Source organism: Mustelus asterias, chromosome 12, assembly GCF_964213995.1.
Source record: "Mustelus asterias chromosome 12, sMusAst1.hap1.1, whole genome shotgun sequence".
In the NCBI taxonomy this organism is placed as follows: Eukaryota; Metazoa; Chordata; class Chondrichthyes; order Carcharhiniformes; family Triakidae; genus Mustelus; species Mustelus asterias.
Window position 1 is genome coordinate 55,174,573 of NC_135812.1, and position 17,029 is coordinate 55,191,601.

At 46.4% G+C, this 17,029-nt stretch overlaps 1 protein-coding gene across 1 annotated transcript in view; it reads left to right on the forward strand.

The window, feature by feature from the left end:
- The window catches only part of LOC144502019 (uncharacterized), a 57,744-nt gene extending 53,277 nt beyond the window's left edge, over positions 1 to 4,467 (forward strand). Inside the window, 1 exon segment of the mRNA XM_078226035.1 lies at positions 2,495 to 4,467. Coding sequence (XP_078082161.1) covers positions 2,495 to 4,361 — 1,867 coding nt within the window. The 3' untranslated portion in view covers positions 4,362 to 4,467.
- Positions 4,468 to 17,029: the final 12,562 nt, after the last annotated feature.

Consider the following 17,029-nt stretch of genomic DNA (forward strand, 5'->3'; position numbering starts at 1 on the left):
TGTCCAATCGGTAATTGGGTGGAATGGCGGCTCGGAGGGACATTGACACAATGGGAACAAGTTCCATAGAATCTCCACCGTGTGGGAGGAGGTCATTCAGCCCATGTAGTCTGTACCAACTCTCTGACTGAGCACCGTAGCCAGACCCACCCTATGTTGTGTTCACTCCCATCCTCAAGGGGAGAAGATTTGACGTGAGTAAGCACACCAAGCCAAACTGAAATCAATGGGTATCAGGTGGCAAACACTTTGCTGGTTGGAGTCATACCTGGTACATAGGAAGATGTTTGTAGTTGTGGAGGGTCAGTCATTCTAGCTCCAGGACATCTCTGCAGGAGTCTCTCAGGGTAGTGTCCTAGGCCCAACAATCTTCAGCGGCTTCATCTATGAGGTTCCCTCCATCAAAATGTCAGAAGTGGGGATGTTCGCCGATGATTGCACAATGTTCAGCATCATTCGCGACTCCTCAGATGTTGAAGCAGTACATGTTCAAATGCAACAAGATCTGGACAATATCCAGGCTTGAGCTGACAAGTGGCACACAAATACCAGGCAATGACCATCACCAATAAGAGTAACTCTATCCACCGCCCATTGACATTCAATGGTGTAACCATCACTGAATTCCCCCACTGTCAACATCCTTGGGGGTTACCTTTGACCAGAAACTGAACTGAATTCACCACCTAAATACAGTGGCTACAAGAGCAGGTCAGAGTCTAGGAATACTGCTGAGGGGGCTTTGACAAAGGGTCATCTGGACTCAAAAAGTCAACTCTTTTCTCTCCTTACAGATGCTGCCAGACCTGCTGAGATTTTCCAGCATTTTCTTTTTTGGCTAGGAGTTCTGTAGCGAGTAACTCACCTCCTGACTCCCCAAAGCCTATTCACCATCTACAAGGCACAAGTCAGGAGTGTGAGGAATACTCCCCTTTGCCTGGATGGGTGCAGCTCCAAAAACACTCAAGAAGCTTGACACCATCCAGGACAAAGCAGCCTGCTTCATTGGCACCACATCTACAGACATTCAATCTCTCCACCACCAATGCTTAGTAGCAGCAGTGTGTACTATCCACAAGATGCACTGTAGCAATTGTAGATCCTTAGACAGCACCTTCCAAACCCATAGAAATCATAGAATCATAGAAACCCTACAGTGCAGAAGGAGGCCATTCGGCCCATCGAGTCTGCACCGACCACAATCCCACCCAGGCCCTACCCCCACATATTTTACCCGCTAATCCCTCTAATCTACGCATCCCAGGACTCTAAGGGGCAATTTTTAACCTGGCCAATCAACCTAACCCGCACATCTTTGGACTGTGGGAGGAAACCGGAGCACCCGGAGGAAACCCACGCAGACACGAGGAGAATGTGCAAACTCCACACAGACAGTGACCCGAGCCAGGAATCGAACCCGGGATCCTGGAGCTGTGAAGCAGCAGTGCTAACCACTGTGCTACCGTGCCATGACCATTTCCATCTAGAAAGTCAAGGAGAACAGATACATGGGAACACCACCACCTGCAAGTTCCCCTCTCAGTCAGTCACCTTCCTGACTTGGAAATATATCGCTGTTCCTTCGCAGTCACTGGGTCAAATCCTGGAATTCCCTCCCTAATGGCATTGTGGGTCAATGCACAGCACGTGGACTGCAGCAATTCAAGAAGGCAGCTCACCACCACCTCCTCAAGGGCAACTGGAGATGCTCAGTAAGTGCTGGCCAGCCAGCGATGCCCATGTCCCACAAATGAATAAAAAAAACCACGGACAGCAGAGTTTTGGATGAGCTCAAGATTATTGGGAGGTTGAATGTAGGAGGCCATCCGGGACTGTGTTAGGATAGTTAATTCTAGAGACAACAAAGGAATGCATGAGAGTTTCAGCAGCAGATAAGCTGAGACACGGGTGGTCAGTCTTGGTGATGTGAATATATGATTGGAAGCCCATCTTGTGGCTAATATGATACCAAGGTTTAGAGCAGCCTGGTTCAGCCTCAGACTGTTGTCAGGGAGAGGGATGAAGTTGGGTCCAGGGAGTGGAGTTCATAGCGGGGACTGAGGACAATAGCTTCAGTCTTCCCCATATTTAAATGGATGGAATTTCTGCTGATGCAGTACTGGATGGCTGACAAGTCAGGACAGTGTGATTTTGAGGGGAAGTTGAATGTGAGGATGTTCACATACAACTGCCAGCCTGGTGCGTCAAGTTGGTGGAGGCTGAGGGTTTGCGGATATTGTTAAAGTTCTACTTGCATTGTAGACACGTGAAATATATTTCCACCTCCTGCCACTGCTAGCTCTCTGTCTGTCTTTCTCTCTCGCTCTCATAGATGCCAAAGCCTTATGTAAGTTCAGGCTGGGTCCCTTCCCTGAGGAACAAATGTTCCACATGGAAGGGACCACAAATTACTGGATTCATTCAGCTCAATCTGCCTTTTTTTTGTTGGTTCTCTGTCACTCCCTTTTTTTTCTGTTTTGAATCAATTTCACAGAGTGTTCGAAGGGGAGGATTTACAGTTTGGAATCTCAAGACAAACATCACATCAGGATCTGACAAATTTGCTCAACTTATTGTAACCTGAATATCATTGGAGTTTGACCATGGAAGTAAAAAGCACTGTTCACAGTAGGAAGAAGCTTTGCATGTGTTCTGTATGTGGACGAGGATTCAACCAATTACCTGACCTGTCAAAACATAAATGCAGTCCCAACAGGGAGAAGCTATGGAAATGTGAAGACTGTGGGAAGGGATTTGATTATCCATCAGAGCTGGAAACTCATCGACGCACTCACACTGGGGAAAGACCATTCATCTGCTCCAGGTGTGGGAAGGGATTCACTCAGTTATCCAGCCTGATGATACACAAGCGAGTTCACACTGGGGAGAAACCATTCACCTGCCCCGAGTGTGGGAAGGGATTTAGTCGGTTGCCCAGTCTGGTGATGCACCAGCGGGTTCACACTGGGGAGAGACCATTCACCTGCCCCGAGTGTGGAAAGGGATTCACTCAGTTATCCAACCTGCTGAGACACCAGCGAGTTCATATTGGAGAGAGACCTTTTAAATGTGCAGATTGTGGGAAGTGCTATAAAAGTTCCAGGGAACTGATATCCCATCAAATCATTCACACTGATGAGAAACCATTCAGATGCTCTCACTGTGGGACCGGGTTCAGGGCATCATCCAACCTCACTGTACATCAGCGCATTCACACTGGGGAGAGGCCATTCACCTGCTCGAAGTGTGGGAGGGGATTCACTGAGTCATCCACGCTGTTGAAACACCAGCGAGTTCACACTGACGAGAGACCTTTTCAGTGTCCAGACTGTGGGAAACGCTTTATAAGTTCCAGTAAACTGAAATCCCATCAACGTGTTCACACTAATGAAAGATCTTTTAAATGCTCAGACTGTGGGAATTGCTTTAAAAGTTCCAGGGATCTATTGTCCCATCAACTTGTTCACTCTGATGAGAGACCGTTCAGGTGTTCCAAATGTGGGACTGGATTCAAGACATCATCTAATCTCGCTAAACATCAGCGCATTCACACTGGGGAGAAACCATTCACCTGCTCCCAATGTGGGAAGGGATTCAGAGACTCATCCACTTTGCTGAGACACCAGCGAGTTCACAGCAACGAGAGACATTTTAAATGCACAGACTGTGGGAAATGTTTTAAAAGTACCGGGGAACTGACGACCCATCAACATGTTCACACTGATGAGAAACCATTCAGCTGCTCTCACTGTGGGTCTGGGTTCAGGACATCATCTCATCTCACTCGACATCAGCGAGTTCACACTGGGGAGAGGCCATACACCTGTTCCATATGTGGGAAGAGATTCACTGAGTCATCTGCTGTGCTGAAACACCAGCGAGTTCACACTGACAAGAGACCTTTTCAGTGTACAGAATGTGGGAAGTGCTCTAAAAGTTCCAGTGAGCTGATGTCCCATCAACAAATTCACACTGATGTGAGACCTTTTAAATGCCCAGACTGTGGGAAGTGTTATAAAAGTTCCAGGGCACTTATGTTCCATCAACGTGTTCACACTGATGAGAGACCGTTCAGGTGCTCTCATTGTGGGACTGGGTTCAAGACATCTTCTAACCTCACTGTACACCAGCACATTCACATTGGGAAGAGGCTGTACAGCTGCCCTGAGTGTGGGAAGGGATTCACTTGGTCATCTGACCTGTTAACACATCAGCAAGTTCACACTGGGGAGAGGCCATTCATCTGCTCCGAGTGTGGAAAGGGATTCATTACCTCATCTCACCTGCTAAGACACAGTGGGGAGAGGTTGTTCACCTGTCCAAGTGTGGGGAGGGATTCATTAAGTCATCTGACCGGCTGAGACACCAGCGAAATCACCAGTTTGGGATTTTGCTGTTGACCAAATCCAGAATTGACATTGAACATTAGGGTCTGTTTCTATTGATATTAGTAAGCTCCAACCCAGTTAAATGTATTAATATTCTGGATCAAAAGTCAAATAAATCAGCTTTGTATTAAACACACTCTGCATCGAGCCTTTTTATTATCTGTAACATTGTTAGCTTCACTGTTAGTCTGTCCCGTCACCTCCATCCTCATCTCCAACAACAGCTGTGAGGAGTTCATGGAGTTTCTTTGTCACTAAGATTGAGACAAACTCATCAGCTGCTTCCCTCCCTTCCTGAGGAAGGATGTTCTCACTCTTGGGGGAGTGCAGTGAAGGTTTACCAGGCTGATTCCGGGGATGGCGGACTCATGTATGAGGAGAGATTGACTAGGTTAGGATTGTTTTCGCTGGAGTTCAGATGAATGGTGGGGGAATCTCATAGCGACTTATAAAATTCTACAGGACTAGACAGGGTAGCTGCAGAGAGGATGTTCCTGATAGTGGGGGAGTCCAGAACCAGGGGTCACAGTCTGAGGATTCAGGGTAGACCATTTAGGACGAAGGTGAGGAGACATTTCTTCATCCAAAGAGTGGTGAGCCTGTGGAATTCATTACAACAGGAAGTAGTTGATGCCAAAACATTGAATGTATTCAAGAGGCAGCTGGATATAGCACTTGGGGCGAATGGGATCAAAGGTTATGGGGAGAAAGCAGGATTAGGCTGTTAAATTGGTTGATCGGCCCTGATCGTAATGAATGGTGGAGCAGGCTCAAAGGGCCAAATGGCCATAACATGTTTCTATGTTTCCACTGGGACAAACTGTCTCTTAAGCTCCTCCTTGTCTGAAATCTGAACCGACATCTCTCTTTAGATTCTCTCCTATCTTCCCTTATGCTCCCTCAGTGTTCATCTTGTCCAAGGGATCCACCGCCTGTTGCATTGACCCTATTCCCACAGCTGATTACCAAACTTCCCCTTATTTGTTTATATTGTTAACGGTTCTCTCTTGAGACTGTTTGTCTCATCTTTAAATCAACAGTCACACCCATCTTAAGAAAAACGCTTGACCCACTGTCTTTCCAAATAACCGCCCCACCTCAACCTCCCTTTCGTCTCTAAAGTCCTTGTACTTGGTGTCCCCCCAAGGACCTATCCTCTCCACTTCCATCGACATGCTGCCGCTAGGTGACACCATCCAAAAGCACCGTGTTAGTTTTAACACATACACTGCCAACACCCAGCTCTACCTCACCCCCATCCCTCGCCTTTCCACCACTGTTCCTAAATTATCAAACTGCTTCTCCCACATCCAGTACTGGATTAGCAGAAACTTCCTCCAATTAAAACGGGGAAGACCAAAGCTATTGTTTTCAGTCACCACTACAAATCCCATTCCCCATCTACCCAGTCCATCTACAAATCCCATTCCCCATCTACCCAGTCCATCTACAAATCCCATTCCCCATCTACCCAGTCCATCTACAAATCCCATTCCCCATCTACCCAGTCCATCTACAAATCCCATTCCCCATCTACCCAGTCCATCTACAAACGCCATTTCCTATCTCCGAGTTCATCGACAAATCCCATTCTCTAACTACCGAGTTCATCTACAAATCCAGTTCTCTAACTACCGAGTCCATTTACAACCAAAAGAGAAAATGCTGGAAAATCTCAGCAGGTCTGGCAGCACCTGTAAGCAGAGAAAAGAGCTGATGTTTCGAGTCCAGACGACTCTTTGTCACATCTCCTTACAGATGTGGCACGGTAGCACAGTGGTTAGCACTGCTGCTTCACAGCTCCAGGGTCCCGGGTTCGATTCCCGGCTCGGGTCACTGTCTGTGTGGAGTTTGCACATTCTCCTCGTGTCTGCGTGGGTTTCCTCCGGGTGCTCCGGTTTCCTCCCACAGTCCAAAGATGTGTGGGTTAGGTTGATTGGCCAGGTTAAAAATTGCCCCTTAGAGTCCTGGGATGTGTAGGTTAGAGGGATTAGCGGGTAAAAATATGTGGGGGTAGGGCCTGGGTGGGATTGTGGTCGGTGCAGACTCGATGGGCCGAATGGCCTCCTTCTGCACTGTAGGGTTTCTATGATTTCTATGCTGCCAGACCTGCTGAGATTTTCCAGCATTTTCTCTTTTGGTTTCAGTTTCCAGCATCCGCAGTAATTTGCTTTTTACTTAAGTCCATCTACAAATCCAGTTCCCTAACTACCGAGTCCATCTACAAATCCAGTTCTCTAACTTCCGAGTCCATCTACAAATCCAGTTCCCTAACTACCGAGTCCATCTACAAATCCAGTTCCCTAACTACCGAGTCCATCTACAAATCCAGTTCTCTAACTTCCGAGTCCATCTACAAATCCAGTTCCCTAACTACCGAGTCCATCTACAAATCCAGTTCCCTAACTACCGAGTCTATCTACAAATCCAGTTCCCTAACTACCGAGTCCATCTACAAATCCCATTCCCTAACTACCGAGTCCATCTACAAATCCCGTTCCCTAACTACCGAGTCCATCGACAAACCCCATTCCCTAACTACCGAGTCCATCGACAAATCCCATTCCCTAACTACCGAGTCCATCTACAAATCCCATTCCCTAACTACCGAGTCTATCTACAAATCCCATTCCCTAACTACCGAGTCTATCTACAAATCCCATTCCCTAATTACCGAGTCCATCTACAAATCCCATTCCCTAACTACCGAGTCCATCTACAAATCCCATTCCCTAACTACCGAGTCCATCTACAAATCCCATTCCCTAACTACCGAGTCCATCTACAAATCCCATTCCCTAACTACCGAGTCTATCTACAAATCCCATTCCCTAACTACCGAGTCTATCTACAAATCCCATTCCCTAATTACCGAGTCCATCTACAAATCCCATTCCCTAACTACCGAGTCCATTGACAAATTCTATTGCCTTACTATCGAGTCTATCTACAAACCCCATTCCCTAACTATCGAGTCTATCTACAAACCCCATTCCCTAACTACTGAGTCTATCTACAAACCCCATTCCCTAACTACCGAGTCTATCTACAAACCCCATTCCCTAACTATCGAGGGGCAGGTGTGACCTGTTTAAAAAAGACGGGTGGCACTTGAATCCCAGGGGGACCAATATCCTGGCGGGAAGGTTGGCTAAGGCTACTGGTGAGACTTTAAACTAGAAAGGTTGGGGGGAGGGAATCGAAATGAGGGGACTGAGAGCGAGGAGGTTAGCTCGCAAATAGATAAGGAATGTAGACAGGGTAAGAGGGAGGTTAGACGAGTGAGGGAGAAGGGAAGTGCTCAGGCTGAAGGTCTGAGATGTGTCTATTTTAATGCCAGGAGTGTAGTGAATAAAGTGGATGAGCTTGGAGCGTGGATTGCTGCTTCGAATTGTGATGTGGTGGCCATTACGGAGACTTGGATGTCTCAGGGACAGGACTGGGTGCTTCAGGTGCCGGGTTTTAGATGTTTCAGGAAGGACAGGGAGGGAGGCAAGAGAGGGGGGGGAGTGGCACTGTTGATCAGGGATAGTGTCACGGCTGTAGAGAAGGTGGACGCCGTGGAGGGACTGACTACGGAATCTCTGTGGGTGGAGGTTAGGAACAGGAAGGGGTCGGTAACTTTGCTGGGTGTTTTCTATAAGCCGCCCAATAGTAACAGAGATGTTGAGGAGCAGATGGGGAAACAGATCCTGGAGAGATGTAGGAATAACAGAGTTGTCGTGATGGGAGATTTTAATTTCCCAAACATAGATTGGAATATCCCTAGGGCTAGGGGTTTGGATGGAGAGGAGTTTGTTAGGTGTGTCCAGGAGAGTTTCCTGACACAGTATGTGGATAAGCCTACTAGAGGAGAGGCTGTTCTTGATCTGGTGCTGGCTAATGAACCTGGACAGGTGGAGGATCTCTCGGTGGGTGAGCATCTTGGGGATAGCGATCATAATTCTATCTCCTTCACGATAGCATTGGAAAGAGATAGGGTCAGGCAGGCTAGGAAAGTGTTTCTCTGGAGTAAAGGGAAATACAGTGTCATCAGGGAGGAAATTAGACGGGTAAATTGGAAGGAGGCATTCTTGGGGAAAAGTACCGAAGGAAAGTGGAGGATTTTCAAGGAATGTTTGTCTGGAGCTCTGCATGACAACGTTCCGATGAGACAGGGGGGTGTTGGTAGGGTACGGGAACCGTGGTGTACGAAGGTTGTGATGAACCTGGTGAATAAGAAAAGAGAGGCGTACAGAAGGTTCAGAGAGCTAGGAGGTGTTAAGGATTTAGAGGAGTATACGCGATGTAGGAAGGAGCTTAAGAAGGAAATTAGGAGAGCGAGAAGGGGTCATGAGAAGACCTTGGCGGGTAAGATTAAGGAGAATCCCAAGGCTTTCTACAAATATGTCAAGAGTAAAAGGATGAGATGTGAAGGCATAGGACCCTTAAAAGGTGAAGGGGGAAAAGTTTGTGCGGAACCGTTAGAAATGGCGGAGCTGCTTAATGAATACTTTACCTCGGTATTCACGGTGGAAAGGGATCTGGGTGGTTGTACTGCTGGATTGCGGAGGACAGAAAGGATCGAGCATGTGGACATAAAGAAAGAGGATGTGTTGGAACTATTGAATGGCATCAAGGTTGGTAAGTCGCCGGGACCGGATGGGATGTACCCCAGGTTACTGTGGGAGGCGAGGGAGGAGATTGCGGAGCCTTTGGCGATGATCTTTGCATCGTCGATGGAGACGGGAGAGGTTCCGGAGGATTGGAGGATTGCGGATGTGGTCCCTATATTCAAGAAAGGGAACAGGGACAGCCCGGGAAATTACCGACCGGTGAGTCTAACCTCAGTGGTTGGTAAGTTGATGGAGAGGATCCTGAGAGACAGGATTTATGATCATCTAGAGAAGTTTAGTATGATCAAAAGTAGTCAGCACGGCTTTGTCAGGGGCAGGTCGTGCCTTACGAGCCTGGTTGAGTTCTTTGAAAATGTGACCAAGCACATTGACGAAGGAAGAGCGGTGGATGTGGTCTATATGGACTTCAGCAAAGCGTTCGATAAGGTCCCCCATGCAAGACTTCTTGAGAAAGTGAGAGGGCATGGGATCCAAGGGGCTGTTGCCTTGTGGATCCAGAACTGGCTTGCCTGCAGAAGGCAGAGAGTGGCTGTGGAGGGGTCTTTCTCTGCATGGAGGTCAGTGACCAGTGGAGTGCCCCAGGGATCTGTTCTGGGACCCTTGCTGTTTGTCATTTTCATAAATGACCTGGATGAGGAAGTGGAGGGATGGGTTGGTAAGTTTGCTGACGACACCAAGGTAGGTGGTGTTGTGGATAGTTTGGAGGGATGTCAGAAGTTGCAGCGAGACATAGATAGAATGCAAGACTGGGCGGAGAAGTGGCAGATGGACTTCAACCCGGATAAGTGTGTAGTGATCCATTTTGGCAGATCCAATGGGATGGAGCAGCAGTATAAAATGAAGGGTACCATTCTTAGCAGTGTAGAGGATCAGAAGGACCTTGGGGTCCGGGTCCATAGGACTCTTAAATCGGCCTCGCAGGTGGAGGATGCGGTCAAGAAGGCGTATGGCGTACTAGCCTTCATTAATCGAGGGATTGAGTTTAGGAGTCGGGAGATAATGCTGCAGCTTTATAGGACCCTGGTTAGACCCCACTTGGAGTACTGCGCGCAGTTCTGGTCACCTCATTACAGGAAAGATGTTGAAGCCATTGAAAGGGTGCAGAGGAGATTTACAAGGATGTTGCCTGGATTGGGGGGCATGCCTTATGAGGATAGGTTGAGGGAGCTTGGTCTCTTCTCCCTGGAGAGACGAAGGATGAGAGGTGACCTGATAGAGGTTTACAAGATGTTGAGGGGTCTGGATAGGGTGGACTCTCAGAGGCTATTTCCAAGGGCTGAAATGGTTGCTACGAGAGGACACAGGTTTAAGGTGCTGGGGGGTAGGTACAGGGGGGATGTCAGGGGTAAGTTTTTCACTCAGAGGGTGGTGGGTGAGTGGAATCGGCTGACGTCGGTGGTGGTGGAGGCAAACTCGTTGGGGTCTTTTAAGAGACTTCTGGATGAGTACATGGGATTTAATGGGATTGAGGGCTATAGATAGGCCTAGAGGTGGGAATGTGATCGGCGCAACTTGTGGGCCGAAGGGCCTGTTTGTGCTGTGGCTTTCTATGTTCTATGTTCTATGTTCTATCGAGTCCATCGACAAACCCCATTCCCTATCTATCGAGTCCATCGACAAACCCCATTCCCTAACTACCGAGTCCATCTACAAATCCCATTCCCTAACTACCGAGTCTATCTACAAATCCCATTCCCTAACTACTGAGTCCATTGACAAATTCTATTGCCTTACTATCGAGTCCACCCCTCTCCCGAGGAAGTGACTGCGGCTGAAACACATTCTTCACAATCTCTATAATCGCCAGTCACACAACCCTATGAGAAATCTGCAGTCCTCCCAGTCTGGCGTCTTGAACATTCAGGATTTTAATAACTGCACCATTGGTGGCTGTGCCTCGATGTGAAGCTTTGAAATTTCCTCCCTAATCCTCTCCAGCTCTCTCCTCATTAAAGATGTTTGTTAAAGTCTGCCTCTCCAATCAAGGCTTTGTCCAATTACCCAAATATCGCCCTATGTGACTTGGTATCATTTTTTTTAAGAACTCCTCTGAAACGTCTTGGGATATTTTATTTTTTTAAGTATATTCTACAAATACAACTTGTTACTGTTTAACGTTAACCAGTTTGTCCACAGTAAAATTCCACAATCAGCTCTCAGACTAACTGATTAATCCAGTGTGTTTAGTGTTGTTAGCTAAAGCAGGAGTGTTGGTCCCACTGCACCAAGGGAACTCCCCTATGGACAGTATGTGGATTTGTTGAGCTCTCCTGAGCTGAGTGTGGAGCTGATTGAGCTGTCGGGCCTGTAGTGTACATTGAAGAACCACTGCCTGTGATCTTTCTTTTTCAATCACTGACTCCCAGCCGAAGTTCCTGCAGTAAAATAGTTTAATTTTGAATATCAATCTCAATGTAATCTTTGGAGCAAAATCCACTGTAAAAGAGAAAGAAAATTATTGTGTTCATTCAGCATCTTTCATAGCGTCCGAACATCCTGAAGTGATCCTCAGTCTATGATGCAATTTGGAAGGAAGGAACATTAGACCGCATCTACAAACTTGTCACTCTCACTTCCAGTTAAGAAGAGCAAAGGTGGATGGTTGGATTACTTTGAAAATATGTTTACTGTCTAATGTGATTTTCCCCTCTCAAAAGCCCATCGGGTTTTTGTCAGTCGCTTATTCAATTGTCCATTAGCAAGAGACTGATATTCAAGGTAATCCCTCCTATTTCCATCAGAAGTCCATGAAGTCATTTTGTGGCTCATCACTTGCTGAGACACCCTGTTTAACCTTTACTTAAACAGCTGGTTTACATCTGGGGCCTGACATCCCACCACCATATCAAGTTTGTCTTGTTTCAGGGCCTGTGCTAGAGACATGTCCTTAGCAGAGATAACAGGCCTGTCCTGTGTGACTCACCTGATGAAGGGCCAGTGCTCCGAAAGCTAGTGGCTTGTGCTACCAAATAAACCTGTTGGACTCTAACCTGGTGTTGTGAGACTTCTTACTGTGTGTATCAAACCAGGAATCTTTCTTCATAGAAAGAGATTCATACATATTCAATACTTTTCTGGTGATTTCATGAGATTAATAGACAATGTTTTGAGGTATTCATTGGGTAATTAGTCAGTGATTTCTTACAAATCTCCCCACATTGAAAAGGGAATATCCTTTTTGATTTCTCACAACTGACCTCCGATTTCTGCCTAACCTCGGTATTTCTAAGCTACGAGCTTGTTTTCCTAATTTCTCAATGACAGACTGTCAATAACACACTGAAACTAGAATGATCAGAATCAGCAACACAAACCTTTAAGCTGCCACCAAGAATAAATATCAAAATCTTTCCACTAAAATGTGATAACTATCAACTTAGATTCATCCTCCCAACCTGCTGATCATCTCACACAATTCTAAATTATTGTTATGTCGGAAACATCTGGCTCAAACAAAAGTTTGTGCACGGACTTTAAAGATTCTCCCGCTCTCTGTTCACCTGCATCCACCTTGTAGATATTTTCTAACTGATTCTGGACTTTCCATAACTGAATTTGTCTTTTCTGAAACCTTTTGAGGATCGACTCGTAATCCCCATCACCCTCTTCTCCAATCCACAGGATATCTCTTACCCCGGCTCGCCTGTTTTCTCCGTCTGACTATCTATCAATCATTCCCTGTAATATTTAAATGCCATTGTAAACTCCTGGCTTCACTTAGGAACTTCCCCATTCACGTTTAACTGAGACTATTGCTTCTCAAGTCCATACGATATTGACCACTGTGATCCCACTTCTAACAGCACTTGTAAGGTTTAGGTTCGCGGGTCACAGATTACCCGAAAATCATAGAATCATAGAATAGAATCATAGAATCCCTACAGTGCAGAAGGCCATTCAGCCCACCGAGTCTGCACTGACCACAATCCCACCCAGGCCCCACTCCCACAAACCCACATACTTATCCTGCCAATCTCCTAACACTAAGGGGCAATTTAGCATAGCCAATCAACCTAACCCACACATCTTTGGACTGTGGGAGGGAACCAGAGCACCCAGAGGAATCCCACGCAGACACGGGGAGAACATGCAGTGACCCAAGCCGGGAATCAAACCCAGATCCCTGGAGCTATGAGGCAGCAGTGCTAACCATTGTGCCACTGTGCCAAAAAGGGATTGAGCTCAGAAGTGATTTTAAATTAGTTTATTGAGAAACAATATATTAAATATGATGTGGCAGCTAAATTGACAGGAAAACACATGATCCGGGACAGGTGAAAACTGTTTACCGGTCCCGGAGGACAACAGACGGATGATGCAGAGTGAGTGCTGGTCTCTGTAGCTGGTGATGGCAGTCTCTTCTGAATGGTTAACTGGTGGGAGCCAGAGTGTGGGTGTTGGACTGAAGCTGATTTGACATTGACTCAGAATACTAAACTCCAGCTCAGTTACAGGGATTATTAATATCAGCAGAAACAAACCCCAACTGTCAGAATGAACATGATTCAGTGCTGGATGTGATTAAAATCAAGAATAACAGCAGAATCCAATCCCCGGAAACACTTGTGAACTCACTGGTGTTGTACCTGTAAAATCTCAATACTTTTTGACCCGTTTACTTACTCAAAGATTTTACCCTGCTGCCCTTATTTGCAAGATGGACAAAGGACAAACACAAGTAAAGATTCAATGAGTTTATTAATAATACCCACATAATATTATATTACCCACATAAAACAAGAGGATACCCCAGATTCAAGTGTACTACCTAAAGATTGTTTGGTTAAAGTGCAGGCCTGATTCGCTGAGTCCTTTTATCCGCTGTTACAAAGGTGAGTGTCGATGGAGCTTCTTCCTTCCTTCCTTCTGTGGTCAGTTTTCCGGATGGTCAAGGTCATCTCCCTCATCAAGTCTTCGCTGCTGGTGAGATGTGTACCTTTATCCCTCTCCCTCCTGCCTTTCCAGAAACTTCACTGGCTTCCGGCCAATGAGGTCTTGGGAGAGGGTCCCAATACCCAGTGGGTTTCTTGATGTCTGCCTGACAGGACATCGGGGCCCCCTGGTGTCCATCTCCATGGTTTTGCTCACATGTAACCTGTTGCCATATAAGGTAACTGCAGGAACTCCAAGTGACAGAAAGTCTGACTTGATCTGGGCTTCCAACAATAGGCCGGTGTATTTCAATGGGGTGCGATGATCTCCTGCTGGGTCTCAGTGCGATGATCTTTGATGGGTGATTGATGGGACAGGCCAGGACATGTTTCTGTGTCTTTGTATATTTGACCGTAGTCAAGTCTGGCCTGCCCGAGGTTTGACTGTGTTTAATTTTAATATGCTCAATTCTTTAATTTAGGATATCCAATTTAATCGGCCTTAAAACTAGGTCTTGATTATATTACCACAGTCCCTCCTTTGATCCAGTGAGCGTTAGCGAACCGGATCACACAACCCTTACCAAACCATCTCAATGAGCAAGTACCCCGAATCTGGGGTTTACAGTATCATCCCTAACTCATAATAGTAACAACAAATTTAAAGGAAATAAAATAATAAAAGAAGCAATAAAGAAACAATACATCAATAGGGTATCTACAAAACAAAGCAATAAACTGTACAAAGTGACAAGTGACTATACACATTGCCATATAGATGGGAGAGTATCAAGGTTCTTGATTGTAGAGTCTTTCCAGATGTCGGATGGCCCTTGCCGAGTCCAGGTGTTGTTGGAATTCCTTCTTCCAAAGGGCGAATTTAAACGTGAGGATGGTTAGGTACACTGCCATAAGTAGGATTTCTATTATGGCCAGGTGTGACAGAATGTGGACCCATGAGTGGATCTGGACATTTGAACCCCAATCCCAGAGGTCCTCTAATTTCACTAATGTTCTTTTTTATTTTTCCTGTTTGTTGCACCACTTTGACAAAGGTCTTGTGTGCTGTGGTCAATTGTGTCCGAATTTGTTGAAGTTTCTCGGGTAGAAGTGTTATCCCAGTATCAAATTTTTCAAAATAGTCCCCAAGCAACAATCTTTTAAAATAGTCCCCAAGCTTTGTCTTAATTCCTCACAAGCGTTTATTAGTGTTTTCTCTCTTCTGTGTATGTCTACCATCTCAATCAATCCTATCCTGGCGGGAATGTGTGGTTTAATGCAAAAGGTAGTGTTGTGGATGTTACATATGGCTGTGCCATATTGGTAATTTTCTAGTGAGGTTGTCATACAATATTCTCCTTCTCCCCCCCCCCCCCCCCCCCCCGTAAGTCACCTGGGTTACATCCCTTTCCAAATTTTGAATTTCCAGTGTAAAATTTAGGTCAGTCGTTGTTCTGAATCCACACAGAGAATGTTCATTTTCACACACCGGATATGGGCACATGACCATTATGTCTGTGTGTTCACATTTCTCCAGACTGATGCCTACGAGCTCCTCCTTTCTCAACCACATATGGTAAAGTCCCGTGGTATCCCATTCACATCCCTCCTTTAATGATCCCTATATTTTCGGCTTCAACAAGTCTCAACCTGACCTTATCTTTTAATATTACTGGAATCCTCAACACCATTCCTAGTGCCGTCCCCAGGGTTCCTCTACAACTATTGTTAGACCAGACCTTGGTCAGTTGTGGCAATCGGCAGTTAGTGTCTTGGGGTGTCTTTTTCCCCGGTACAGGTGTTCAAGCTGTTCATCTCTGATCCAGGACGGAACTTTCCCCCTGCAAAAGAGGGTTCTCTCGTAGTTGCTCAACCATTAGGAAATTAGGAGAGCCAGAAGGGGTCACGAGAAGGCCTTGGCAGGTAGGATTAAGGAGAACCCTAATGCGTTCTATAAATATGTGAAAAGTAAAAGGATGAGACGTGAAGGAATAGGGCCTATAAAAGGTGAAGGCGGGAAAGTCTGTACGGAACCAGTAGAAATGGCAGAGGTGCTTAATGAGTATTTTGCCTCGGTTTTCACAGAGGAAGAGGACCTGGGTGGATGTACTGTGGGCTTGCGGTGGACTGAAAAGATTGAGTATGTGGACTTTAAGAAAGAGGTTGTGCTGGAATCTTTGAATGGCATCAAGATAGATAAGTCACCGGGTCCAGATGGGATATACCCCAGGTTACTGTGGGAGGCGAGGGAAGAGATTGCAGAGCCTCTGGCGATGATCTTTGCGTCGCGATGGAGACGGGAGAGGTGCCGGAGGATTGCGGATGTGGTTCCTATTTTCAAGAAGGGGAATAGGGATAGCCCAGGAAATTACCGACCGGGTGAGTCTAACCTCAGTGATTGGTAAGCTGATGGAGAAGATCCTGAGGGACAGGATTTATGAGCATTTAGAGAGGTTTAGTATGCTCAACAATACTCAGCACGGCTTTGTCAAAGGCAGATCATGCCTTACGAGCCTGATGGAGTTCTTCGAAAATGTGACTAAATACATTGACGAAGGGAAAGCGGTAGATGTGGTTTATATGGATTTTAGCAAGGCGTTCAATAAGGTCCCCCATGCAAGGCTTCTAGAAAACGTGAGAGGGGATCCAAGATGCTGCTGCCCTGTGGATCCAGAACTGGCTTGCCCAAAGGAGGCAGAGAGTGTGTATAGATGGGTCTTTTTCTAAATGGAGGTCGGTCACCAGTGGTGTGCCCCAGGGATCTGTTCTGGGACCCTTGTTGTTTGTCATTTTCATAAATGACCTGGATGAGGAAGTGGAGGGATGGTTTGGTAAGTTTGCCGACGACACGAAGGTTGGTGGGGTTGTGGATAGTCTGGAGGGATGTCAGAAGTTACAGAGGGACATAGATAGAATGCAAGACTGGGCGGAGAAGTGGCAGATGGACTTCAACCCAGATAAATGCGTGGTCCATTTTAGCAGGTCAAATGGGATGAAGGCGTACAATATTAAGGGAAAGACTCTTAGTACTGTAGAGGATCAGAAGGACCTTGAAGTCCGGGTCCATAGGACTCTAAAATCGGCCCCGCAGGTGGAGGAGGTGGTTAAGAAGGCGTATGGTGTGCTGGCCTTTATCAATCGAGGGATTGAGTTT